This window comes from Pipistrellus kuhlii, unplaced genomic scaffold, assembly GCF_014108245.1.
Source record: "Pipistrellus kuhlii isolate mPipKuh1 unplaced genomic scaffold, mPipKuh1.p scaffold_m20_p_3, whole genome shotgun sequence".
Taxonomy (NCBI): domain Eukaryota; kingdom Metazoa; phylum Chordata; class Mammalia; order Chiroptera; family Vespertilionidae; genus Pipistrellus; species Pipistrellus kuhlii.
Window position 1 is genome coordinate 19681846 of NW_023425529.1, and position 27652 is coordinate 19709497.

At 44.6% G+C, this 27652-nt stretch overlaps 1 protein-coding gene across 1 annotated transcript; it reads left to right on the plus strand.

Moving 5' to 3' along the window:
* FAM234B (family with sequence similarity 234 member B) lies at window positions 1-27614 on the plus strand. The gene is made up of 13 exons (XM_036456472.2): window positions 1-226; window positions 7555-7953; window positions 8936-9034; window positions 13569-13757; window positions 14746-14876; window positions 16096-16243; window positions 16625-16766; window positions 17791-17934; window positions 18107-18188; window positions 20423-20578; window positions 22979-23096; window positions 25186-25406; window positions 26193-27614. Exons 1-13 carry the CDS (start codon window positions 190-192, stop codon window positions 26196-26198), a joined length of 1872 nt encoding a protein of 623 aa, XP_036312365.1. The 5' UTR covers window positions 1-189; the 3' UTR covers window positions 26199-27614.
* Window positions 27615-27652: the final 38 nt, after the last annotated feature.

Consider the following 27652-nt stretch of genomic DNA (forward strand, 5'->3'; position numbering starts at 1 on the left):
CCGAGTGGGCGAGAGAAGAGCCCGCGGGCGCTTGCACCTGGGCTTAGAGGCCGCCAGCTGGCCCCGCCTCCTGACCTTGACTCTCTCGCGCAGTTCCTACCTTTTGGGACCCGGCGCTGCGCACCCTCCGCCCGGAACTACATTTCCCGGCAGCACGCGGGCGCGCGCACGCGCACCGGGGCCTCCGCCATGGCGACAGTGCTGTCCAGGGCGCTCAAGCTCCCGGGTAAGGAGTTGCAGCCTCGAGACCACCCCGCCTCCGCCGGGCTTGGGGAGACAGGGCTCTGCGGGTGAAGCCGGTCGGGGCCTGGTCCTAACCCAGGCGGAGCTGCAGGCGCGAGGAGGCGAGCGGTGCAGCCTCCCCCGGCTGGGCTGGGGTTAGTGGCGCCAGGCGGGTCGCGGGACCGCGGGCACGGGGCGAGCCCAGGACCCTGGCGGGGAGGGACGCGGGAGGCGCGCCGGGCAGGTGCCGGGAGCGGGCTGAGCTGCTGCGATGGCGAATGTCAGCGAGCGCCGCCGCCGCCTCAAGGGAAGGGCTGCGAGGAGCATCCTTTCCCGAGCGTCTCCAGCTCCTTCTCTCCTGGGTTGCACCTGGGGCGGGGGCGGGGGCGGGGGCGGCCGCGGCCGAGGGCCTGTGACCCTCTGGGGCAGCCTCTCCACTTAATGGCAGGTCTTTAACCCCCGAGTGTACAGAAGAGGAAAGTGAGAGTAATCTGGCTGACTTGACTCGTCCAGAGTCGCAAAGCGGTATTGGAAAAAAACACCTGAACTTGAATGCCAGGGGGTTCTTTTTAACGCTAGATCCCGGGCTTTTGATTCCACTTGGTCAGCCTCTGGCCGTCCAGGCTGAGCATCTAAAGGAGGGGGATGATCTGGCACCTGCAACTTGCAGGTCACGTATGGGGTATTCTTTATAAAGAGGACAACTGGTGGCGAGGGCAACTTCCCGAGCTCATTCAGTACTTTGGGCAGCAGCTCCAAGCTTTTGTTTGTTGTTTTGTTTTTAACCTTCAGGATGGAACCGTGCTGCTAGAAACGCGCTGCTTTAGTAAATGTGTATTTTATTCTGCCCCAATAAAATGTAAACGTTAAGACTTTAAAGTTTTTATGCTTTCACCTAAATACATTTAAAACATTAAGCTATACACATTTGTTTGCTGTTCACTTAAGGGTTTAGTGGGAAAAGCAGCTGCTTTCACTGGCATCGTTAGAAGGGCTAGTTGTGTATTTGGTGGCTATACAGCATAAGGTGCAGGGGTGGGGGGTTGCAGGGTCAAGCAGCTTGCAGCCTGTTACACTGAGCCTTGGATGACTGCGTTGGGTATGGATTTGATATGAATTTGCATTTCTGTCTCCAGACTTCATGATCTAAGACATTTCTTTTCACGTGGGCTCATTGGAACATTGGAAGGAACATTGATGCTATCCGTTTTGGAATGTGTATGTAACATTGAAATAAAAAGGGGGGCATGTCTCTGTACCTGCAGGATTAATTAACTTTGAAGAGAGTAGCCTTATGTATCCTTAGTGTAGCATGATATTCTCCCAAGGGAGGTAATGAGATGGTCAGCCATATTTAGCATTATTTCTTTTAGTTTCCAGCATAGGTAATAGTTATTCTCTGAGGACAGGAATGCAAGAAAATCTTGTGTTCAAAACTCTTGAGCTTGTCTGCATTCTCAAATACTGAGGCGGTGGCATTTCTACTCCCTGTAGTATTCAGTTTCAGTAACTTGGTCATCTGATAGGGTAGAGAAAACACAGTCTGGTCCTTCAGCCTATGTTTGCACAGCAGCTTGCCCTGAGCAGTCAAGCATTTTGATACCTTTTTAGGCCCAAATACAGTAACCATATATTCTTTTATGTGATATGGGTTTTTTTTGTTTTTTTTTTTCTTCCAGCTTGTACTTTAGCTTGGCTCCCTATTGCTGTTTCTCCCTTCCACCCCAATACATTGTTTTTTTTTAAATTTTGCTTTTATATTAGATAAAAGTTGCTTTCTTTTAGCTTTTTTGGATGCACTGTAATTATTTGGCCTAGGGATTACTGTCATGTTGCCTTAGTTAACTTACTATTTTTTTTAAAGGGGCAGAAGTGGTGTATAACGTTATTTTTAGGTGCATAACGTAATGATTCAGGATTTGTATATATTGCGAAATGATCACCACAATGGTATTCTTCCTATTTTTATGTGTAAGGAAGCCAAATAGAATGGAGATTAAGAGCTTGAGACAGGCTTGATTTAAATCCAGTCTTTACCAGATTAGTTACTTAATCTCTTCAAGCTTCAGTTTCTTAATGTGTAATTATAATGTTTTTATGGAACACTCACTGTATTCCTCACACGCACTACATATTGACCTCATGGGGGTTATTTGGCAAAGTATAAGAGATGAGTATACTTGAGAGGTTTGTTAACCTTCGACGCATGTTATTCAATAAGGGTTAGCTGTTATTATCATCAGCAGCACCATGATCTTTTATGAATGTGACCCTTGAAGGAAGGCCTGGTGTAATGGTGAGGTAATGACAGATATCCTCATCCTCATGAAGAAAAAGCAGCCATGCTTCACAGCCTTAAACCCTTCCACCAAGCTCAAGATGGAAAGATGTTTGGCTCACGTGCATAGAATGAGGTTAATCAATAATGGAAGGACAATGTGACATTCACAAAGCAGCCTGTGGGACAATTACCTCTTAAGTATATATTTTCTTAGTTCATTTTAAAGTTTGAAGGTCAAACACTGAAGGGAACATCAGAGCATAATGTTACTGTAGTGATTTGTTTTACTATGTGTAACTTAGAATGATTATGTACCCTGGATAAACCAATCCATGATGTGAATTATTTACCTTTCATTGCAGTAGAGTTAATGTAAAGTATAGACTCTAGAGGAGCATATATTATATTTTCTTGGAACCTTTGTGATGGTATAGTTGCATCTCTGTGCTATTTATGGTTTCCTTTGTACCATTTTGGGAATGGTTATGTAACCAGCATCCTCAGTCTTCGTATGGGGAAAAGTGATAGCTATGGAAAGCTCATGTATATTGGTGCATTGTGAATTATAATATTCTTATTTTTTGAAAAATTCTTTGAAAACCTTCTATTGGTTTTAAAAATTTGGTGGTAACTGAAATCATCAGAGAAGAGAGTGTTAAAATACCCTGAAGCATGGTTTTGATATTATCTCCTCAACTCATGCTGTCTTTTTGTGAAACAGAAAAAAAAAATTTACTTAGGAGTTCTCAAACCAAAACGTGCAGTCCACAATAATTAAGCTGAGGTTTGCCTTTGAACTACCTGGAGACATATATACTGCTAATACTGTAGAACTAAATATTTATCTTAAGAGTTTGGACAAGAATTGATCCTCATTTTCTATGATCTTTGAAAAAAAGACACAAGAGTAAGATAGCCTCTGAATTCTTGCATGCTTGCCTTTATAATTCAGAAATGTCATGCCTGGATGAAAGTTCTTGCATTGCACACCCATGTTTTCTCTCTCTCAAAACTTTTTACATATTGTGCCATGATCTTTTAGGAATGTATGTTATTGAGGAGAAGTCAGCTTGATATTTGTTCCCATTATTAGTGATTTGATTCTTTTTCCTTTGGCCTGGTTGCTCATATGATTCTTTCTTTGTCCTTGAAGTTCAGTGTTGTAAGAGTTTTCTTATTTAAAAAAATAGATTTGTATTGATTTCAGAGAGGAAGGAAGAGGGAGAGAGAGATAGAAATATCAATAATGAGAGAGAATCATTGATTGTCTGCCTTCTGCATGTCTCCACAACTGGGGTTGGAGCCTGCAACCGGATATCAAACCATGACCTCCTGGGTCATAGGTTGAAGTTCAACCACTGAGCCATGCTGGCAGGGCTGTATCAGTTTTTCTTGGGACTCATTTTATCTTTTATTCTGCAGTGTTAGGTCTTGCTTTATTGCAGGAACTTTTTTTGTGTATATATTTAAAGTATTGTTTTTCTTTCTATTTTCTTTTCTGTTCTCTTCTTCAGTTATGCATATACTGGATCACCTTTGTTTTCCATAGTCATACCTTTCTAGTTTTCTTAAAAAATATTTTTATTGATTTTTTTTACAGAGAGAGGAAGGAAGAGGGAGAGAGAAACATCTACATGAAAGCAAAACATTGATTGGCTGCCTATTGCACGCTCCCTACACAGGGGAGGGGGATGGTGGAATTGAGCCCGAAACCACAGACACGTTCCCTGACCAGAAATTGAACAGTCAATCTTTCTGTGCATTGAATGACGCCCAACCAACAGCCACGCTGGCCAGGGCTCTTTCTAGTCCTTTTAACAGCCTTGCTCTTTTCTGTGGGAGGCACATAGGTAGTAGTCAGTACAGACTTCAAAGCTGGATTGCCTGGGTTTGAATTCTTGCACTATCACTCTTGCTGTTTAGCTCTGGGCCAGTTAGATAAATTTCCAAATCTCATTGTCCTCATCATTAAAATGGAGATAATAACGTGTCTACCTTAAAGAGTTGTTCTGAACACTTACTGAGGTGAGAGTGAAAGGGCTTGAATGGTGCATAGTAAGGGCTCAGAATTGCCAGCCATTGTTACATTTTACTTTTCTTGATTTTCACCAGTCTGTTCTTTATATCTCTGACTCTATTTTCAGAGAGTCTGTTCTTTTTTCCCCCTCTTATCCCAACAAAGATACCTTAAAAAAATTGTTTTATTATTGTCTTCCATTTTTTCTGAGCCCTGCTTGTTTACTTATTGAACTTTCTCCTTAGGAATATATTTTTTCTTATTTCAGAAAAGGCTCTTTAATTTCTTGAATTCCAGGGGAAAGCAGCTATTCATTATTTCTTACATTTCATGGTATCTTTTGTCCAGCATTTGTTCTTGAGTTGATCTTGTTTGAAGTGTTGTTGTAACTTTTATCTTGAATATTTGTAGAACTTTGTAGTATCTTACAGAATGACTACTAGTGATGGTTCCTTTCTGATTGCTATTGATATTTATATGGGCCTTTGTTGAGCAGCTAGCTACTGGCTGACATGTGAGCAGTGGCTGGGGCCAGAGGAGTGAGCTAGGGCAGTTGTAAGCTAGAATTTAATGCAAGTCTGTTAGCTCAGATCTCTCCTTACACCCCCCACCTGCCCCCACTCTTCTTCCTTGGTGGATGTCACTGTCCTGCCTAGCTGGGAGCTGCCAGTTTGTCCCAAGGCCTTAGGCATGCTGGTTTTGCATTTACTTGTCTTTGTGGTTGGTATATTGCCCCTGAACTCCAAATTCACCTTTGCTGCCTGATGTGTGAAAGTGGATCTGGGCCCTTTAAATGTCAACTTTGTCCTTCTTTAGCCCTCTCTTTTCAATTGTATGCTGCCTTTTAGAGTTTTCTTCCCCTGTCCTTCTATTAAACTTGTCCTCTTTGAATTACTGTCTGGTTTCTGTCTCTTAATTGGATCCAGACTATCAAAAAAAAAAAAAAAAATCCACCTCTTCTCAACTGACTGCATCACAGATGCTTTTCTAACCTGCTATGCTGACAGCCTGCTTCTTGTGAGGATAGAAACCACAATTCCACTTTCTGTTTCTGTGAATTTGACTACATATACGTGGAATCATAGTTTTTTTTTGTTTGTTTTTTGTAACTGGATTATTTCATTTAGTGTAATGTACTGAAGATCCATTGTGTCAGAATTTCCTATGGGCTGAATAATACCCATTTTTGTATATAGGACATTTTAAAGATCCTATTAGGTATATTAATTTAGTTAAAAGAAGCACTTAGAAAAATAGTAGGGTTACTGTTATTACAACAACCTGTGGTTCTGTTTGTAAATTATTATCAAGTTACTTGAGATGGTTAGGGCATGAAATGCCCTAATTAATAAAATAATTTGGCTCATAGAATCCTTCTATATAATAAAGAGCCAATATGCTAATTAGACCAAGTAGCAGAACGACCGTCCAGATGACCTTCCGGACGAAGCTGGGGCTGTGAGGGCTGGCCAATGCTGCGAGGGGCTGCGAGGGGCTGCGAGGGCTGCAGGCTGACTCCTTTGCACGAATTTTGTGCAGCAGGCCTCTGGGTGATATATAAACTAGATGAGATTAGCTTGAACCTGTAGTGACTCTATGGCATATCCTGAAATACTATTCTGAATGAAATTCCTAAAAGCTGTTTTTAAAAAATAATTTTTGCCTTTAAAATCAAATATAATATTTATCAGACAAAATGAATAGCTTTGAAGAAAATATATATAAATCTGTAGTTAACAGACTGCCAGATTACTCAGTATTTTCTGTGTGTGTGTGTGTGTTTTGCAAAGTACTTAATGTTAATAAAATTATTCTGTGGAATGTTCATTTTTTAATCAAGTATTTATTGACTTTTTATGTACCAAACACTAAACTTTACACTAAAGACTTTACTTCCCATATGGGTCTCCCTATAGTGTTGTATTGCTTCATTTCACATCTTGAGCAAACTAAAACATAATGTAGGAAGTGACATCACCAAGATCACAGTGACCAGAGACAGAGATTAGGATCAAGGATTCTTCTTTTTCCCTTTTTAATTAGATTTTTTAATATTTCTTCTTAGCAAAAGATTTAAAGTAACATTTACATTAGTTGTTACAAGGTAATTTCCAAAACAGAAACTTTTTCTTGTTTTTTACTTGGTTATAAAATGAAATAAAGGCAGAAACTCATTCAGTCATTGGCATCGAGGGCCAAGGGGTGGCTTGCAAGGAGGTGTGCTTAAGCCCTCCTGTAATTTCCGCCTCTTTACCACCCCCAAATAAACATAAGGTTTAAGTAAAAACAGGTTCTTGTTGTGTAAATCAACTTCAAGACAAGTCCTTTACCTCTGTGTTCCTTTTCCCTCCTGGAATATGTGCTCAGAATAGCATTTTTAGAGAAACACTGTTGACTGAAACATGTACTGAAAGGCATTGGAATCCCAGTGAGGTTCCTAGGAGTGAATTTCCAGTGAAAATGACCAGGTGGCATTTGGTGTTCAACTTTCTAAATTGTTTCATAGAAACAATTAGGAAGCTACAAATATTGGACTGTGAGAAGCAATGTAAAGAGAATCATTATTCTAAAGGTTTAGGGAAGTTCCAGGAAAGATAAGAACATCACCTATCTAAGAACAGCAAACAGAATATTCATATTAGGCACATGGAAGTTTGATGATATAAGAACCATGTTTTTTTTTTTTTTGTTTTTTTTTTTCATTAGTGAGATTCAAACAAATTAGGAGAGTTTAAAACAACAAAAACAAAAAACCTAAAAAGATATTTGAAATTTTCTTTCTCCATTTCTTTTCCAGTTTCTTAAACTCCTGAGAGCAATGATTCTAGAACATGGTGATTTCTCCCCTCCCCCATCCTTTCCTCCATGCTCATGTCTGTTTTGCAGAGCCATGAAGGTCCAAGGTTATAAGTCTAGATTTGTTTCGGTTTGCTTAGTTCCGTGTGTTTCCCTAGGTATTTGCAGTTGCCATGTGCTTGGTGAGGATTCCTCCTTCCTTGCTCCTCTGTGAAGCCCTCTCTTTCTGTCTTTTCAGGGAAGAAGAGCCCAGACCTAGGGGAGTATGATCCCCTTACGCAGGCCGACAGTGATGAGAGTGAGGACGATCTTGTGCTTGACTTGCAGCAGAAGAACGGAGGGGTCAAAAATGGGAAGAGTGCTCTGGGGGAAGCCCCAGAGCCTGACTCAGATGCTGAGGTGGCAGGGGCCGCAAAGCCACGTGTTTCAGAGGGCCCCGCAGAGGGGTACCCCTCGGAACCCCTCGGAGGCCTGGAGCAGAAGACAACCTCTTCCCTCGTGTCCTACGTACGCACATCTGTGTTTCTGCTGACCTTGGTGATCTCGATGGTCCTGGTGCTCGTATGTGCGTTCCTGATCCCCTGCCCCCCCAGAGATCTGCACAGCACCTGGAGCCGCCACTTGGGCCCCCAGGGAGGTGAGTTGCAGGATTTTTATCCCTAAGTCTGCAAAGCTTCTGATTGCATTGAAAAGTTCCTCCAAGTCTTTAACGTGTGTCACATAGCATTTCTCCTCCTGTGTGTAGAGCTGCCTTCAGGAGGTTAAGATTGGAAGTAAAACAAAAAGATGGATTGATACAGTTCAGAAAACTTGGGAAGATCACTGCTTTGTTGTGTTTCTGTTTGGCATTGTATTTTTCAATTACAATTTAGTTTTAATATCATTTTGTATTGGTTTTAGGTGTACAGCATAGTGGTTAGGCAATCATATGCTTTACAAAGTGTTCTCCCTACTATTTCTAGTACCCACCTGGCACCATACATAGTTACTACGATATTATTGACTATATTCCCTACGTTGTACTTTATACCCCTGTGGCTCTTTTGTGACTGCCAATTTGTACTTCTTAATACAATGGAATATTACTTGGCCATGAAAAATAATGAAATCTTATCATTTGCAATAGCATGGACATAGAGGGTATTAGGCTCAGTGAAATAAATCAGAGAAAGACAAATACCATGTGATTTCACTTACATGTGGACTCCAAAGAACAAAATAAATGAACGAACAAAATTGAAACAGACTCATAGACACAGAGAGGTGTTGGCATTGGTCTTAATTAGATGTAGACAGGACAGAGCATTGGCTTGCTGGGTACCTGCTATGCAGCCAACACTGTTCAGGGGACAGCAAGCTGTAGGAAGGGTGATTTAAAGAGAAAAGTAAGGCTCAAGGCCTGGCCAGACCTTCCAGAGTCTTCTCGTATTTGCTTTATGTATAGTGCCCAGGGATTTTAGCTGTACTCAGTGAGAGGGATAGGCAGAATTGTATCTACTCTCTCATCTAGGAACTGAAAGTCAGCCTGTTTTTTATGAAGGACTGGCACTATGCATCCCTTTCTTTTTTTAACTAGTTTGTGGCAAGTTGCTAAGGATTTTTTTTAATGTGTTTATCAGGTGGGGACCTGTCTCCATTGGCGTTGGCTGATGTGAATGGAGATGGCCTGCGGGATGTGCTTCTCTCCTTTGTAACTTCACGGAATGGCAGTGCCATCGGTAAGAGACGTGTCTTTTATTTATTTATTTTTATAACTTAAAAAAATATATATTTTATTGATTTTTTTACAGAGGAAGTGAGAGGGATAGAGACCTAGAAACATCGATGAGAGAAAATCATCGATCAGCTGCCTCTTGCACACCCCCTACTGGGGATGTGCCCGCAACCAAGGTACATGGCCTTGACCGGAATCGAACCCAGAAACTTTCATTCTGCAGGCTGATGCTCTATCCACTGAGCCAAACCGGTTTCGGCAAGAGATGTCTTTTAGAGGCTGCTCCAGGAGAAGCTCAGTGATTGGCCAGAAAGCTTCTCCCCAGGGGCCATGTAGGAAAGGGTCTCCCCACCATAGGAAGGCACCATGAGCTGTCACACAAGATAACCCCCAGCAGGAAGTTCCTGCTTCTAAACACCACTCAGTCAAGGAACCATTGAGCCCTGCAGCTGGGAGGAACTCTTCGTGGTCACCAGTCCAGGGAGGAAGCTGACCAGAGAGGAAGCGACTTGCCCACATGTCTGTAGCGCTCAGCATTAGTACTGCGGTTTCTTGAGTTTTCTCCCTGTCTGTTTTCCATTGCCTCTTAGATTACAGTAAATGTTGACTCTCCTATCTCCCCATCCCGGCAGAAAACTTTTGTTCACATCTTATATAATAAAAGCCTAATATGCTAAGTGTCTGGTTGACCTGTTGGTCGGTCAGCCAATCAAAGAGTAACATGCTAATGATATGCTAAGGCTGCTCAACCACTACCTATGATGTGCACTGATCAGATACACTCCGACCGGTAGTTTAGCTTGCTGCTGGGGTCCAGCTGATCAGGACTGAATGAGTTGGGCCAGACATACCCTGGAGCCCTCCCACAATCCCTCTCTGGCTGGCCAACCTCCTGCATCCCTCCCCTGCCCTTGCACCAGTGAGGTTCCTCAGCCTGGTCTGCACTCCTTGGCAATCTGGGACCTCTTGGGGGATGAGAGCCAGTTTCCATCTAATCCCACAGACCAGGCCGAGGAACCCCACTGGTGCACTAATTCGTGCACTGGGCCTCTAGTACTAATATATCACACTTACTTCTTCTGTTTACATCCCTGTGATTCTTTTGTGACTGATACTCCTTTTACTCCTTCTGCTTATTCCCTTTGTCTCTGTTCTCCTTTCTGCTTGCTTTCTTTCTTTCTTTCTTTCTTTCTTTCTTTCTTTCTTTCTTTCTTTCTTTCTTTCTTTCTTAATATATTTTATTGATTTTGTACAGAAAGGAAGGGAGAGAGATAGAGAGCCAGAAACATCAATGAGTCATCGATCAGCTGCCTCCTGCACACCCCCCACAGGGGATATGCCCGCAACCAAGGTACATGCCCTTGACCGGAATCGAACCTGGGACCTTTCAGTCCCCAAGCCGACGCTCTATCCATTGAGCCAAACCGGTCTCGGCTCCTTTCTGCTTTCTAATTGGGGAGGATCATGCATGATTATGTCAAGGGTCTCCCTTGGCTGTGGACTTCCAATGAGAGAGAGAGAGAGAGAGAGAGAGAGAGAGAGAGAGAGAGAGAGAGAGAGGAGAGAGACAATGAATGAGAGAATTCCTCTGGTTCTCTGGTTTCCTCCCTGCCAGATTACCTCAGCCTGGCTATGTCCTTGATTACAGATCGCAGCTCCTGCCAAGGTGGTCCTCTTACAGGACTTGCTTTTTCTGGGTTCCAGTAATCACTTCCTCTACTGTCCCTCTGGGCCTGGGGGGCTTTATAGTATGAGGGCTTTACTATTCCTGGTGGTTTTCCTATACCCTGACCACATCTTATCTCCTTAGTGAACCTTACACAACCTACCCTAATTGAGTGTCTGTTACACAGGTAAACTGCGAAAGGAAAAAAAAAAGGTGTTGGTTTTCAGCATAGGCCCACGGGAGGTTTGGCTTGTCTTGCGGCCTCCGTTAAAGGGGATTAGAACTATAGTCTGTGAGCTGAGATAGGAACTCAAGGTTGAGGTTGAGGATGCACTAGTGACTATTTTTTAATCATTCAGGCCCTGGAATAAACATCCAAGTCTATTCTAGAAAATTCTAGGCTATGTCCTCCTCTTATAAGAAATACCTTTTTGGGGCTTGTGCACAAAACAGAAGCCATATGGGGATAGATCTGTTACAGAGAGAAACTCCAGGCAAAAAGCTGACTATGTGATTGAAGCTGAGTTATATTTTTTTCTGCTTATGTCTCATTAGCTGGGCTTTGAAGTAAAAATTTCTCCCATCCACGCTTAGATTTAGAGATTTCTTTTTGGTCATTTGTTATTTGATGGTTTGCTACATATCAGGATTCATAGTGACAAGCTCATGGGTTTAAGTTGGATACAGTACAAACTAGCCTGATTTGGCCATAGATTGTAAAAATAATAACATCACTAACGTATGTGCTATGCACCATATGAAGTCTATAACATTTATTATGGAAGAATTTATACCTTATCTCAGTCCCATGAGATAGACGATATAATTATTCCCTGTTTGCAGATGAGGAAACTGAGGCATAGTGAGGCTAAGGAACTTGCCCAGTGTCCCCCAGCTGATAAATGGCAGAGCTAGGACCCAAATCCTGGAAGTCTGGCGTTGGAGTTCATGTTTTTTGACCCTTATATCAAATTGCTGCCCTTAACCCCAGGTTCAAAGCTCTGTGCCCCTGAACATAAGAAGGATTGTGTTTTTATTTGTTTGTTCTGTTGTCCATCCATTCATTCAGTGATTACTTATTGAATGCCTGCTGTGTACCTTACGCAGAGCTCTGCTGGTTATATTGATCTAAACAAAATGAGTGTGGTCTTTGCCTGAGGGAGTCATGGACTAATGGGTAAGGGATAACCCATCACCATCTAGAAAAAGATGTCAGAGAATTGATGTAGAGTCAGTAGGGCCCCTCAGGGGAAGGGTAGCACAGTATGCCAGAGCATCCGTGAGAAGTCAGAATGCTAACATTTATCACCATGACTTGTCATGGGTGCCACTGCTTCTGGCAACCAAGGCTGGAACTGTGAGCTACAGTTTGACTCTTGTTTTCAGGTTGTGATTTTAATCAGCAGCACTGAGGACTAGGGCCCCCAAAGCTGTGTTAGTTGTTGCTGAAGGTGGAAAGTGTGAGAGATGGGTCAGTACTGAAAGTGAATGTAAAACTGGCACCAGAGAACATTACTCTCTGCTTTGGATTGACATGAAAGATTACTTATTAATGACGTTAGCTGCTCCAATCCTTTACCAGCTATCCTTGAACTTACGTCAGTGGTCGGCAAACTGTGGCTCGTGAGCCACATGCAGCTCTTTGGCCACTTGACTGTGGCTTTTCCACAAATACTACGGCCTGGGTGAGTCTATTTTGAAGAAGTGGCGTTAGGAGAAGTTTAAGTTTTAAAAATTTGGCTCTCAAAAGAAATTCCAATCGTTGTACTGTTGATATTTGGCTCTGTTGACTAATGAGTTTGCCGACCACTGACCTAGGTATAAATATGCCCCGCTAGTATTTTTTTTTTTTTCTGATTGGGGCCAAATCAGATGATTCCAATGAACTTTAGGCCAGGAAGATCTACCTACTGATTGTTGTTAAGTGTAATCTTAAGGTTTATTTAAACAAATAATTTTTCTGTCCTCAGGGAGCATTTGCTAGTGATAATTAAAATTCAGGTATTTTCCTCCCTGCTCTGCAGATGATCTAGTTTAGTAGCCTCATTTTTCTGAGTACCGTATTTTTCGGACCATAAGATGTTCCGGACCATAAGACGCACCAGTTTTTAGAGAAGGGAAATGAAGAAAAAAAGATTCTGAAACAAATAGTGTCCTAAAATATTTTATGTGCATTAAAACCCAACATCACAGTCATAAACACATGTAATCAACCCTGTAAAGTAAACAGCAGCATTTAGAACCATTTTAGAGCCGGGTAAGCACACAGAGACTACACAGAGCCGGGCAAGTAAAAAAACTTATTTTTTAAAGTATATGTGTAGGCTATATTTGGACCATAAGACGCAGGGACTTTTCCCCCCCACTTATGGGGGGGAAAAAGTGCGTCTTATGGTCCGAAAAATATGGTATACTTTTCCCTCCTGTTTTTTTTTGTTGTTGTTCTCAACTTTTTCATATTCTCAAATTTTTTGTTTTGTTCCTGTCTTTATTCAGACAACAATTGGTTGCTATGCACCAGTATTTTGTAAGGTACTGCATGTACAGAAATTAATGCAACAGTCTTTATCCTTAAGGATGTCAGTATTTTGTTGGGCTCAGGTGACAGGCATGGGAACAAAGGTATCGGGAGAGGTGCAAGCATGCAGTTGCATAAGGCAGCCTGGAGGAGGTCCAGGGCTCTTGTCCTGGACAAGATGTGTTGAACAGACAGGACAGGAAAGCCTTGTTACCAGAAATATGGGAGGGAGCCAAGTACCCAGGTGTGGGTTGCTGCCTCACCACCATTTACTTTTGGTTTTCTGGCCTCCTGCTCATCTCTACTTCTTTCCTCTGCCTCCTTTCATTTCTCCTCTCTTTTGTGTGCTTTTAGGTGTCTCAAGGCCTCCTGCTGTTCTCGTGTGCCTTTCGGGGATGAACGGGAGCACGCTCTGGTCTAGTCCACTCCCTGAGGAGGCTCGAGATATTACATGTTTGGATCTGATGCCAGGAAGCGTGGCCGGGACCATCTGCCTTGTGACAGGGATGCACAAGATGTTCAGCGCATTCAATGCGACATCAGGTGAAGATCATTTGCCACAAGAGCTCTCTGCTCCAGTGAGCCCTGGTCTCGGATTAGAACGGTCTGGTAGAGGAGGAGCTTCCACTCTCACATGGTGGAAAATCTGATTTACTGCCTTGGAAGGCGGTTATTTTAGGGAGATAACAGGAAGGGTGGGAATAGGTTGAGTGCTAGGTCCACAGTGTAGCTCAAACAGAAACTACCTTGAGGCCTTTGGCTTCTAGATAGTCTCCCTACTCTGTTCTTTCCACAAAAGACAGCTGAGCATTGCCTCTTCCTATTTGATAGCTTTGAGGTGGCGTGTGTGAACCTGGGCAACAACTAATTAAAAATATGTCAGTGAAGAAAGTAAGATTTGTTGAGGCATGTTGTTTGGCTGTTAATCTTCCTATTGCATTTAGACATACATGACAAAAGGTATGAAAAAGAATCACATGTAATGAAGGCTCTTTACAGAGTTGATATGCTTGTTAACACCTTGGACTGAATAAATATCATCCTTCCCAATTTTAGAGGTTGGAGTTTGGTCCTGGGTACTTCTGAATGGAAAAGGTTTGCCTGAGAGTTAACTCTAGAGCTGAGGTCATGTTGAAAATCCATGATTGATTTCTCTACTCAGGTGAACACAGGATAGGAGAGAGAGTTGGTTTTCTGGTTGGCTGCCCTGGTGGTTCCTTAATAGTTGTAATAATCTCAGATCAATTCCTCTGACCCAGCAAGTGGGCTCCTCTCTCTTGGGGAGATGTCAGTACCTCTATTTATCTAAAACGTCCAGGTGTGAGATTATTACATGGGCTTGTTAGCGAGGCACTTGGGGATTTCATCTCACACTCTCTGCTCCATTCCTCCCAGAAAGGAAAAAGGGAAGTAGGAGTTACTATCTGTTGTTCAGCCACCGAGTTTCTCTTTTCTGGCCTGAGAGCGTCGTGGCCAGCCTTTTCAGGAGGCAGAGAGCCATCATTGTGATCAGCCTATTGTCCTTCCCTAGGGAAAGCCATTTGGACTTTACACCCAAACTACCTATCCAACGGCACCCTGGCTGCCCCAGGGGTGGTACTGCCAGATGTGGACGAAGATGGCGTTCGAGATCTTGTGGTTCTGGCTGTTGGGGAATCACAGGTATGCTCTATAAAATGGCTCTTGTGTTTCCTACTGGGAGCACTTCTACTTTAGTTGGTTCCTAGTGTTGCTGTTAGAAATGCTGCTCGAAACCTCTTATTACAAGGGCTTAGCTTTAAATAAGTTTGCTTTGTCAGTTTAACTGGATAAATTACCATTATGAACCCATTTCCCTGGCAGTCTCATTATGGCTCCATTAACTATGGCAGGTGGAGCTTTGCAACCAGACAGATCTGTGTGTGAGTTCCGAATAATTATCACTTTGTAGTTTTGTGGCCTTGTTATAGACTTACTGTGGTAATGTTATTATTTTTACAATCTATGGCCAAATCAGATTTGGTTTGTATTGTGTCCAATCAAACCCATGGCCTTGATAGGAACGACGAATAGGACTGGGACAAAAGCAGAGTGCTGTGACATTCCACTAAAACCTCCCTCTGTATGTCACTGACTCCTCCTCGGGTACACTGAAATCACTTGTCTTTATCTTATACATAAGAACTCAGGATGATAAACTTCATCAAAAGCTTTACTGAGGTCAGGATATTGATACAGTCCTCATATTTCCCAACCAGTGATTCTCCCCAAAAGCCTGCAGGCCAGATTTGGCCCATTGCTTGTTTTTATAAATAAAGTTTTATTGGAACACATTTATATATTACCTATGGCTGCTTTCACACTGTAGTAGTCGTGTAGTTACTACAGAAACATTTGGCTCACAGAACCTAAAGTATTAACCATCTGGCCTTTCACAGAAAGTTTGCCCATCTTTGATTGAGTGTAAGGTTGAGAGTGGCCAGGTCATGTGTGTGATGTTATGATCGGAGATCAGTATCTGTATTGATTCTTGCTGGGACCAAATATTACTGGGGATTTCTGGCTATGAGAGCAGAGACCAGGGGTCAGCTGTCCTGTGTTTAGCTCTGGGCTAGAATTCTGGTCTCAAGAGACTGTCCATCAGCCAAAACTGCACTTCAGAGAAATTGCCTGAGCTACTGTCAACATGCCCTCTGCGGGTGTCTAACAAGGGGAGGGGACAGTTGCCTCTCTTTCTTCCTTCCAGGGAATAAAGTAAAGCAGTTTTGGCTTGGTGCTTTCCAACCAGGAAAGTGTTTCTGAATCCTTAGCTAACAATGAAGCAATGACTATGTGGAGAAACTGTTTGATTGGGAAACAACAGGGCTTCTGTTGACTGGACCCCCTTCTTTCAATTCTTCAGCAGGATCTGTGCTTTCTGCTGGTGTCTGGCCGGACAGGGAGTCCAGTGGGCCGAGCTGTGAAGTACAACATCGTAGGAGTGGGGAATCTCATTGGTCCTCAGGTCTACATCACTGCAAATGGGGCTGTCTACATCCTGTTTGGCTTTGGTAAGAAGCGAGGCTGGTGTTTGCTACTGTTCCCAGTAGATGTAGGTGATTAGGCCTCTTTTGTGAGACTGGGTGAAAGCTGAGGAATTGCTGACACCAGCCCTTTCATCACCTCCTGTAGGAGGGAGTGCTCACTGTCCCACCTGTTGCAGGTCACTCACTCTGCTTCCCCTTTGGTGCCTTCTCCAAAGAGAAGATTCTTTGTCCAGCATCTATAAAATCACTTCCCAGTTCACTCCTTGTTGGACTTGTCTGGGGTAGGGGTGGGGGGGAGAGCTAGGTAGACCCATCTCATCAGGCTCTAAGTCTCTCTCAGATCCTCATCCTGGGGGAGGTCTATTCGATTCAGCTTCTCAGTGTTGGCTCTTCCTGTGGTGCTAGGAAATATCCAAGCTGTCACCCTGCGGGACATTTTTGTTCAGGCCCAAAATCGAGACAGCGCGCCACCTTCTCTGCAGACGGAAGAGCCCGAATGGGAGAAGCGACGATCCATCAACCTGTCAGAACTCATTGACATTTACAGGTAGGACCTTGTCATTGAGGTTTCAAGCTCTCACATGCCATGGAGTCTGCGTTTGGTTGGGCTGGTGAATATGTGGGCAGAGGTTTTGGGGGAGGCAGTGATAGTCTTAAGTTATTACCTTCTGATTTGGTTAAAGTGAGTGAGGAATTTTCCTGATAACATACTGTGTTGATATCTGTGTGTTAGTGATGATGATGTGTGATTCCTTTGCACGTAGGTTGGGAAGAAGGATATTTGTTTAGGTTCTGAGTCAGTGTGAGGCTGGGGAACTTTAAATTAGGGAGATAGGTTTATTTAAGAGTCTCATGCTCTACCAACTGAGCTAGCCAGGCACTTGTGAGATAGGTTTACTTAAAATAACTGTCAAACTGCTGACATATCTACCCTACTTTCCCTCTATTTTTTTTTCTTAGTTGAAGAATCATTTTGGCAGAAGCAAGAGTAACATTCATGAAATCTTACTTTTTATTTTTGTTTCCTTCTTAACTAAAAGCATGTAGTTTGTTTGTCACATGCAGTGGATTTTACCCATTTAGTAATAACTGTCTTCATTCTTTAATACTAGGAGTTTTCAATAATTTTCGGAGGCAGTGTCCTATGGTTCCAGTGAATTGGACAGATGTTAAATAAAATGGTCCCAGTTGTACAGAGAAAGAAATAATGTGATGCAGTGTATATTTACCAGGAGTCGCTGTCCATGTTTAATGGCAATATCAGGACTCCTGCTCAGATCTGCACCTCCCTTCCCTGACGCTCTTTGGCTCTGTTTTCTTTCCCAGAGTGTCCAATGTGAGTGGTATTTGGCACCTCTGTGAGTTCCTTATGAACTTGCGTGGATTTTCTAGGGATTCCTGGTTTCTAAAGGTCAGGAAAATGAGAGTTTGCTGAATGGCAGACTTCCCCTAATGGTGGGAGGTGAATATAGAAGTTATACAAATGTGTGTACCAAGAGAAAAGGACAGAACAGGTGGGTCAGGAGCCTCATCTAATCCAGAGACTGACTGTCGGGATCTTGGTGATTCAGCGACGGTGTTGAGCTGCTCCAGATGGTGAAGGCACCGGATTCCAACTGCAGCAACCTCCTGATCACAACCAGACAGGCCCTGGTCCTGCTCCGGGGGCAGAACCTCACACCACACTGGACCCTGAGTCTTCCAGGCCTACCCAGGTTAGCATGCACTCCTCCTCATGTTTGCCGCTTTGAACCACCTTCCTGTGTTTAAAAACTGCCCAGAGCAATTGTTTGGTATCTGGGGCTGATGCAGGAGAAGGGAGGGAAGGAGGTCCTTGTTTTTCTTGTTTTCTCACTGTCCGCTCTGTTGACTTGTTTTCATTTGTAGCCAGCCCACACCTGGGTATTTCACTGATGATCAGACGTTAGACTTCCTCCTGCAGATACAGGATGGAGTCGGGATGAAAAAGGTAAATCCTTGGGACTCAAATCAATCAAAACACATATAAAGGATATGCACTGTGCATTGTGCGCAGCTCTGCGCTAGGCACTGGGAGAAATAAAGAGAAGCCAAAATATGTTCCTTCCTTCAAAGAACTAAAGTCTAGCTGAACGGATAAAGTGAATACTCACAACTCGGTTCTCAAGTCTGTAGCATCGGAAGCTTTTCTGGCTAACCTTCTTCCTGCACAGAAGACCTTCTCGTGGGTTCCTCACTTACAGCGAAGCAGTAGGAGCCTTCTGACATGGGGGAAGGCAGGCATAAATACATGTAATACTTCTGTACATCCAATATACACCTAAGATTTTAGCGAAGGCAGATGTCTGTGGGGGCTAGGTTGTTATGGAGGACTTTATAGAAGAGGGAAGGATGAGCAGGGACTTGAAAGTTGAGTTATATCCTGTGAGAGGGGCGGATGGGGAAGCATGCCAGGCCGGGAACACCAAGACCAGAGGCCCAGACAGAAAGGCATGGCCTGTCCCAAGGACACGGAATAGTTCTTTCTCATTTTACATGAGATTGCATAATGTGAGGAAATAATGATTGGATAGGCAGTTTTCATTTCTTGAACATTAGAAGCAGAACAAGAGTTTTCATTTTTACAATTGACCTAGCTTTTTGGTTTATCTTCACTGTAAAATATGTATCTATATATTGCACACTGTTCCCTGAGAGCGAATTCATCACCTCTCAAGTGTGCCAAATTCTGTGCTGGATTCCCAGATGATGTCTGTGGAGGACACAGCGTGAATGAAGGCCAGGCCACTGTCTGTAACTCAGAGTAATCGGGGGGCTGTTCGTACACAGCTCTGCCACGTTGTGCTGTAACGGAGGCTCACACTGCTGCGGGGACGTGGAGAGCAGATGGAATGAAAAAGTCAAGAGACGCTTCATGGAGTGTGGTGGTCGGGGGGTCGGATGTGCAGAATCATGGGGGCAGAGAAGAGGTTTGCCCGATGGACAGATAAGGATGGGCTGAGGGTTCCCACCAGAGAGGTCAGGATGAAGTCAGTTGAAAGCAAAGCTGCAGACTTTGGATGAGGTGTGGACGCAGTAGGGTTTTTGGGTCACGAGCAGAGGACGGATCCTGTGATCAAGTGTCAGTTCAGGGAGAGCCTTCCAGAAGCAATGTCTGATTGTCTTTCCAAGGAACTTAAGGTAGAGATTGGAATGTTCATTGGCATTCCTGGCAGGATTGAGGGAGAGGGTATATATATCTATATCTATCTATATCTATCTATCTATCTATCTATATACACACACACACATACAGTAGGGTGGTTAAGACTTGGTTTTTAATCCTGGCTCCACTGTTTATTGGTGACCTTAGGCCAATTACATAATTTTGCCTACCTGTAGTTTCTGCATCTGTAAAATGGGTAACAACACTGCCCACTACTTCACAGGTTTAAGTGAGATAAGTGAGATAATACGCAGCTAAGTGAGATAATACGCATGACTGGATAAAATTGTTCAGTGCTGTGTCTCTAGACTTTGTTTCTTCCAAAGACTGTGAAAGGGAATACTGGAACTCTGAGCCCATTTTCCTGTCTGCTCACTCAGAGGAGTTTGTCTCCCTAGCCTAGGACCTATGCGAGGCTGAGTCTGAGCATGGGCAGAGAAGAGCGGGCCCCTAGAGACGGGAAGAACAGGGAAGTGATGGTAGAAAGAGGTGTATGTAGCCTTTCCACACACTGAGGAGCAGAGACACTGAGGAGAAAGGGTGAAAGACACTGGGCTAGAGGCAGACAGGGGAGTTTTGGCAGGTGACAGGCGCTAGAACTGTTGGGTGTGAGGTGTTCACGGGGAAAGGAGCAATATGCCAGGGTTTATGAATTCAGTTTCTTTAATTATCCTTTGAGAGATGCAGCTAAGGAGTACATTTTCTCTTGATTTATGTTTTGCCTGTTTGGACGGTGCTCTTTAAAATTTGAGACTACCCTAGGGCTGAGCTACGCATGCCACGGAAGCTCTCAGCACAGCGTACAGGAGACGGCGTTCACTTAATCATGGTTCTGAAGCATTGCTGCCGCTGCAAGAGGGAAGGAGCAGGAGGGAGGCGATGCTGTTGGCGTCTGTTTCAGCCTGTTCATAAATATTATTTGTGTGTGTGTGTGTGTGTGTGTGTGTGTGTGTGTGTGTGTTCCTTGGACCTGCTGCCCTTCTGAGGATGGGCTCTCCTCACTGTCTTCTCTCTCACAGATGATGGTGGTGGATGGGGACTCTGGCTCTGTTATTTGGAATTACACCGCTCCAAGTCACTTGAAAAGAACACCAACCACCTCCGCAGTTACTTCGGACCAGAAGTCCGTCTTCCTCTTTTGGGCTGAAGGGCTGCCAGCTGCCCCCTCCAATTCCGTGAGTGAGCCTGGGAGGATCCCTCTGTCACTCTGCCGGGTGGTGGCTGCTCGGTGGGGCTGGCTGGGTCTGAAGGTGTCATTAGACAGCCACACCTGCACGTGGTTGTGGGTAGAACAAAGCAGCCTTCGAGTGGGCAGAGCAGGAGCCTGCTTCCTCCCGAGCTCTGCTTCATGCCTTTGCCTTTCAGCCACGCCGCAGGGCAGCCGACCACAGCCCCTTGGCTGCTGCCACACAGAGGGGCTCTGCTCGGCTGACGTGAGAGTTCACTTGGGGAGATTGTGGGAGAGAAGATCTGATACACCAGAAGGCGGATTTTAGGAAGTCTTACATGCTATTTTGTGGTATTTTATCGATGAGTCAGGTAGAATAAGAGGTGCTGATAAGTTTTTATTTTTATTTTTAAAATATATTTTATTGATTTTTCACAGAGAGGAAGAGAGAGGGATAGTTAGAAACATCAATGAGAGAGAATCATTGATCAGCTGCCTCTTGCACACCCCCTACTGGGGATGTGCCTGCAACCAAGGTACATGCCCTTGACCGGAATCGAACCTGGGACCTTTCAGTCCCCAGGCCGACGCTCTATCCACTGAGCCAAACCGGTTTCGGCAATGTGCTGATAAGTTTTTAGGGAGACCCACCTTGATTTCATTCAACACAGGTTGACCAGTACCTACTCTGTGTCAGGTACCATGTTCTCTGTAGGGACCTAAGGATAGACTGGAAACAGTGCTGCACCTTTAGAGAGGAGAAATGGTTCCCAATGATGGGGGCATGCAGAGACCGAGGAGGAAGAGTCCTGAACTCACCAACTGTGTGCTGTCAGATGAGTCAGTTAACTTTTCTGAGCTTTGAGCTCTTTATCTGTGAATGACAGTGCTAATATATTCCATCTTATTGAGGATCAGATTGGCTTAACATCAAGATTATACGTCACTCTGCTAGTCCCTAACTTGTGACCATGGGCAGTTTACCTAACATTTTAACTTTTGGTGTTTTCTCATGTAATAAAATGAGGGGATTGGACCAGATGACGCACATGTAAGCATCTGAAAATAACAAAAGGCATGTTACAAATGTGGGAATAGAAAACACAAGTAAGAATTTTAAGTGGAAGCAAAAGGAGATACCCATTTTGTCTGGGAGATTAGAGAGTTTTTCAGGAAAGAGGTGGCATTCAAGGTGGGTTCTTAAGGACACACAGTATTCTAGCAGGAGCTGGGTAGGGGAGTTAGTCTGTGGGAGGGCAGGCAGTAAGATGAGAAGTTAGAGCAAAGTGGAACATGTGTTTAGGTAGTCACCAGACATTCTTGAAGCATGGGGTGGGCAGGTAAGTAATTGTGGGAGGAGGCTGGAGATGGCAGATTTGGATTAAATGGTGTAAGACCATTTATGGGTTTTCTTGCCAAGGAATTTGGGCCTGTGCTGAAGGTGGTGAGGAAGGAGTTCGCTGTTCTCTTGTCCTGGTAGCTAAGCCAGAGATTGGCCCCATCATGCCTGGGCCCTAAGGGTGCGGGGAAAAGCCCTCTTCTGCTTTGTGAGCGTGTGGTGGGAGTGTGGTGGCCACCGGCCTCCCGCCCACGCTTCTCCTCAGTGGACTTCTTCCCGAGCTGACAATATGGAAGCAGGGGGGATAGTCATTTTTCAGGGTTTCACTTCCTCCTCGAGGGGAGACCCAAGAGGATCCCAAGGAGCTCTGTAGAGCAGCCGTTCACTAACCCGTGCCGGCATTTCTGTGCTGTAGCAACTGCATGGCTGCCCCGCATGCTCCTGCCGGATATCGTTCGTGCACAGCAGTTACTCTGTTAAAGGAAGTCCCAGTGTGCATTTCTCCTGCTACGGAGAGCTTGGAGACTGACCCTCAGGCCTTGCAGTTTTTGTTTTATAATTAATGACGTGCTCTGTCTGGTCAGCCTTCTCTTTATTTCTGTAAATAAGATTTTTGTGACTCCCATCCTGACACTTGGCATTTGGCTTCAGTATCCAATGAGATGAAACCTCATTGGCATGTTTTCTTACAGAGATAATGGCTGTGTGCGCACACACACACACACACACACCCTCCTGCTGCAGGGGGTGACCAGCACCCAGTGCTCCCAGATGGGGAGACTGTGAGGTCTCTACCTCAGATTTCTGTCCCAGGCCATGTATGTTTCCTTTCTTCCTTTTTCTTAAAAGGGAGAAAGCATTTTCTAGCTACAGTGGTTTGAAGAATTGAGTGATGAGTTAGGATTTTGAGCCCTTAGGGATATGTCTCTTAATGTCTGGGACTTTCTAGCTCCTTGAAGTTGGGATCAGGTCTTAGCATCTGAGAGAAACGAGTAACCTCCTCTGAGGACCATCACGTGTGGGAATGCAGAGTTACTTTTGCTTTTCCTTTTTGCTCCTCATTGTTAGGATGTTCTCCTGGGAACCGAGCCACCCAGCCTTTACCACCTTTACCTCCTGCACCCGGCGTTCCCCTCCATTCTTCTGGATCTGGCCAATGCCACGGGCACAGTGACGGCTGCAGAGGGTCAGTGCCAGCGACGGTGGGAGTCTGTGTACACAGAGCGGGGAGAGGATGTGCTGGCTGTGTGTGAGAAGACCATGTCCCCAAGGGGAGGATGTGTGCTTTCAGACACGGGGTGTTCCCTGGTGTCCCTGGTGCCCAGGGCCATTGCGGGGGCATTCCCTCTGGGAAGCACACCCGGTTCATGGGGTGAGCACCCACCTCCTCTGAATCTGCTGCACATTGAGGGGGAAGTATGGTCCCATCCCCAGAGGGTTCTTAGTGGTGGTGATTCATGCATCCACTCACTCAGCTGATGTTTATTGAGCACCAGTTGTATGCCAGGCACTACACCAGGGGCTGTGAGCACAAATAAGAGTAGTTTCTTGACTCTTTAGGAGCTCAGGACTTAGAATTAACTGGAGGCATATGATGGAGGTAGACTGTCTTCTCAGGGCGTTGGTTTAGGATCAGTAGAGACTCTCTTGACTAGTGAGAGGGAACATGTCCATTGCCTAGAAATGGCAGCCAGGAGAAGCAGAGGGAAAAAGACCACTCATCATGACTGTTAACATTTGGGAAGTGTTCCTTTACTTCATATATGTATCTAAATAGTATCATATAGCCAAATTGGGGTCATATATTAGGGACCTTTAACTCAGGAAACTGAGTCCTGAAAGCCTAGCTGCTGCTACTTGCTAGTCTGGAGGGGTCTGATGGTCTCGCCCCAGATGTTCCCAGGGCTGGCCTTGGGGAATCTGTTCCTGCTGGGGCAGATGGGGAAGACCAGACTGGCCACGTTCCTTACGTCTTCCATATTCTCTTGCCCTTCAGAGACTTGCTTTCTCTGTAGAAACTTACTTGCCTTAAGTTCGAAGCGAATGCATCCTGAACTTATCGGGATGCATCGGGAGCTTGCAGCACGCCTGTCCACGGGCTTTGTGTGTGGTGGGGGACTAACTAGGGAGCTGTCAGCTTACAAAATCCTGCAATTTGACCTAAATGAGTGATTTTTTAATATTAGCATACTAATTACTGTTCGTGCACATTTAATAACGGTAATTAAGAATCAAGACCATTTTTAGTACAACACATATTTTAAAGATGAGGAGAAATAGGTAATAGCTTATATGATCATGTGCTGGCAATCTAGGAATTCTCAGAGTTTCTAGTTGGTTGTGCTCACTTTTCTACCAACTGGTCACCATAGTTGAGATAGCCTCCAGTTTCCTGACCTAGGGCTTTCTTAGAAGCAGCTGAAGAGAAACTATGGTACCGTTCAGTGACCTCCCCGAGGAGCTGGCTGTGCGGTCGTGGCAGCCTGAGCAGTTTCGTGGCAGCCTGGGCCGTTGGTCCTTGGCGAGATGTTTCAGAGCCTCATTAAAAACGTGTGGGTCCCCATGAAGCTCTACTACCCCCAGTAGTAGAGCTGGGTGAGGATGGGGCTGACGGGCCTCACTGTGTATAAGACCACAGGAGTGCGGATGATAAAGCTAAAGCTCTGAAAGGTTTGGGTCCCGCGCCTGCTCATGGTCATCACTAGCAGCTGAGCCTAGTGCGCAGCCGGGGAGCGTCAGCCGGGCTGTTAGATGGGGACGAGGTTCACATTGTATCTAGACGTGCCCTTTCTTTGCGGGCATGAATAATAAACATACCTGTGAGGGGGGAAAAATGATGGTACAAAACCCCAGAAGAATGTGCTGCTTTGCCGGCATCCAGCCCTTTGCCACTGCACCCCACTGTTTAGCTCAGTGTCTTGCATCTTTTAGGTTAGGGGTGTCGAACTCAATCAGAGAAGGGGCCAAAATCTAAAATCCAGCCTAAATCGCGGGCCGAATGGTTTACTGAACAGTCATAAACTGTCATTGTGATGGAAACGCAGTGGAGTGCAGTGATGACAGTGCGGTGCGGGCCACATTGCAAGGCCTGGCGGGACGGATTTGGCCCGCGGGCCTTGTGTTTGACACATGTGTTTTAGGTGCTCAGTAAACTTCTTATATGAGTTAACGAAGGAGTAAATGAATGAATGAATCTGGCTGCTGAACCAAACCACTCTACTGTTAGTGGAAGTCTCCTGTCCTTGTTAACTGCTCTTGTTTTTGTCCTTCCTCAGTTGGAATTAACGACATCTGGAAAGATGCCTTTTATGTTACCAGGACAACGGGGCCAAGCTCCAGAGGCCATCCAGCACCCCTGGTGGTCAGCAAGCTGAGTCTGCGGTGGGCACTGATGGAGGGCCAAATGGTCCAGCTAAAGGAGACCACCCCCAAAATTGGCCGTGGGGAGCTGCGACGATTCCTCTCTAGGATCAAGTTTGTTGATTCTCCCTTGCAGGTGAATAGCTTCTGACACAAATATTTGGTTACTTTTGAGGGTTTAGGACAACAAATTCTACCAACTTCAACATTGATCTTTAGAAAGGAGTGAGAATGGGAGCCTCTTGAGTAGCTGGGTGTCAAGACCAGTGTTCAGACCAGTGTTATTTTCTAAGGGTGCTTTATTACCACTGAGAAATGATACTCAGTTGTTTTCAGAGGGAGATGGTACCATCTCCCTTAGGGGACATTGGTGGGACCATAGTTTTTATTGTTCCAATGACTGAGGAGGGTAGATCCTACTGGTATTTTTTGGGTAGAGGCTAGTGATGTTAACATGCTGGGCTTATGGCAGTTGCATTAGAGTTATCTTGTTCAAAATGCTAAAACCCTCATCTGTGGTCTTGTTCATTTGTCGGCAAACCATGGCTCGCAAGCCACATGCGGCTCTTTGGCCCATTGAGTGTGGCTCTTCCACAAAATACCACAGCCTAGGCAAGTCTATTTTGAAGAAGTGGCGTTAGAAGAAGTTTAAGTTTAAAAAATTTGGCTCTCAAAAGAAATTCCAATCGTTGTACTGTTGATATTTGGCTCTGTTGACTAATGAGTTTGCCGACCACTGGTCTAGTTTAAGAGCTTATCATGGAACAAGAGAAAGTTTCTGGGCCTTTATGGGAGGGACACTTAGCAGCCAGTTGGAGCTGCACAGAACGGGAAAGTAGAGGATGATTCTGGCCTTTAGGTTTCCTCCATTTCTCCTGCATGAAGAACAGTCCAGCTGCTGATACTTGCACCTTTTTCCCAGATCTAGTCGGAGGCAGCCTGTAGTTTGAGAAGAAGTGAGCAGAACGGATGCTGTTTCTCTCCTGTCGGTATAAAATCAGTGCTTTGGAGAGAAGGAAGACTTCTTCAACCTCCTCTCGCCACCTCTGCGTGGTTGTGGCAGAGTCCTTCGGAAGGCACGTTGGAGTTCTTCAGTAACGGCACGAACCCTGTGGTTGGGGTGTTTGACCTACTTTTTCAACCTGTGCATTAAGCCCCACCTCTAGGCACTCCGTGTGGATAGTTTGGAAATGTGAATCTAATAATTGTTTTGTTTTTTGTATGTCTAACTTATAAACTCCTGCTGGGAGATTCCAGTGAAGTTCCTCACTGGAGCATTTTTTTTTTTTTTTTTTGCATCATGCCACGTGTGTGTAGTTTTCAGCATTGTGATGAAATATTTTCTAGATATTTCCTAAGCTCAAGGGACTCAGTTTCTTGTCCTGAAATACATCTGGTTTGTTTGGTCATCTTGAGGCTTCCAGATGGCCTGCCTCTGATTATCAGGGCCACTCATCATTCCTCTCCTTATACTTTCCCCACCTGTTCCTCGGCTTTTCTGCACCCTCAGCAGAGTGAGAAAGACTGATAGCAGGAGCCAGGGTGAGCCACCCCAGCATTCACCTCTTCCTTATGCATCCTGTCTCCTCACACTTCCCATGTCTGTATTTAGTGACCATAGAACCGCCATATTCCCAGCAGAAGGGGAGCAATGATGAGGGCCATATGTTACCTTGTGGTGTTGATTGTTCTGCCGGTCCTGACTTTTTTTTTTATTACTGCAGTAGCTTTGAAAGTGCTTATGTGTATGCTGTCCTCCACATCGAGGAAAACTGAAGTCGGGAACAACTGAGGCAGATACGCTCCTCTCTGCTTCATCTCTACTCTGCCTCCTTAGCATTTTCTACTGGGCGTCCTCCTTACCACTTCTCTTTTGCCCTCCTTTCTTCAGGGATGTTTTTGCTTTGCTTGCATGAGAGCAAAGCTGTTTCTGGACTTTTCCTCTCACTCTTGAGCCCAGGATGCATCTCTTTTGCCCTGCACACCTCTTCTCTCGAAGAATCTTTGAAGCATTGTATTTTGAGAAAAAATTCCTATGTAAATGCTGTAACTTTTATAATTGGTTAAGTTCTTTAGAATTTTTCTCCAGTGGTTCTCCCTTCTTAAGTTCTCTCCTAAACTAGGTCATTGTATATTTAGCCAAGATCCCGTGTTAGCTGGAGGAGAACTGCTTTCCCTAGTGAATAGTTTTGCTAGGTCATCTCTGAGTGCCACGTAGGTTCTCTCTTTACTTGAGGCCGTATTTGTTTAACTTGTGTTAATAAAGGAATTCAGATTAGAGAGAGATTGTAGGAAATTAGGGAGCCTGCATTGATGGGATACTAACTGCCCCATTGTTAGGCATGATGACATCACAGAAGGTTGGTAGCAGTAGCTCCCCTC